General features: G+C 48.8%; 1 protein-coding gene across 2 annotated transcripts in view; it reads right to left on the reverse strand.

Annotated features, from left to right (window-relative positions):
- Positions 1 to 110: 110 nt before the first annotated feature.
- Positions 111 to 968, reverse strand: part of LOC109924736 — a 10335-nt gene continuing 9477 nt past the window's right edge. For both annotated transcript variants that reach the window (XM_048620267.1, XM_048620266.1), the window contains exon 8: positions 111 to 627. In XM_048620267.1, coding sequence (XP_048476224.1) covers positions 536 to 627 — 92 coding nt within the window. In that variant the 3' untranslated portion in view covers positions 111 to 535. The remainder of the gene's footprint in view (positions 628 to 968) is intronic.

The raw sequence follows: 968 nt of genomic DNA on the forward strand, positions 1-968 counted from the left end.
GAAACGTCAGCCTCTCTGCTCCTATGATGCTGCTTGGCCTGCTGTGTTCATCCAGCCCTGCACCTTGTTGTCACAGCTTATATTTATACAGTTGTAATTAATAATCCATTTTGCCACAGGTTCGAGGAGAAGTCTGTTAAAATAAGTTTTACTTTCCTGCTTTCTGTTGGAACCAGGTGGGAATTTCTCTAGGCAGCAAGGCTTGGCAATTTAACCGTCCAAGTGATTAAATTGCTAATTATTATACTTGTGACATAGTGGGGTTTGATTTCCGACTGATCCTGTGCCATCTCCCATACTCAGTCCCAAGCCGACCCTGCATCAGCTCCCTTAGCCAGTCCCATACCCACTCCTACCCTTAGGGGGGTGCTGTAGTAACGTCTGGACGACCAACCCAGAACTCCAGATCAGTGTCTTTGGGACATGGGCTCCTAATCCCTCCTTGATAGAGGTTGAAAAACTCTTGCAATAAAAAGCTAGCTGAACGGTGACCATATGATCCTTGCCAATTGTTGGAAAAACCTACCTGGATCAGTCATGCCCCTTTAAGGATTGGAATTTGCCACATGTCTGCCCTACAGGTGACTCCAGACACACAGCCCAATGTGGTTAGCTCTTCACAGCCCTCTGAAAAGGCCAGGGGAGACACTGAGTTCAAGGGGCAATTAGGGATGAGCAATGCTAGACTTAACAGAGATACCCATCCCCATGACTTAAAAAAATTACCTGCAGCTACAGTACTGCTGTACCCAGGCTGTAACTATCTCACTATCCATTGCTGCACCCACTTCCAGTTCCATACCCACTCCTGTACCCTCAGCAACTCTCACACCCAGTGCTGTACCCACTCCCGCACCCTCACTCATTTCACCAAGCCCCTTACACACTGCTCTTCCCTCACCTGTTCCCCCATCCACTGATACCCTCACCAAGCCCTGTACCCACTCTTGCACCCTCACCAAGCCCTG

This window comes from Rhincodon typus, chromosome 45, assembly GCF_021869965.1.
Source record: "Rhincodon typus isolate 14 chromosome 45, sRhiTyp1.1, whole genome shotgun sequence".
In the NCBI taxonomy this organism is placed as follows: Eukaryota; Metazoa; Chordata; class Chondrichthyes; order Orectolobiformes; family Rhincodontidae; genus Rhincodon; species Rhincodon typus.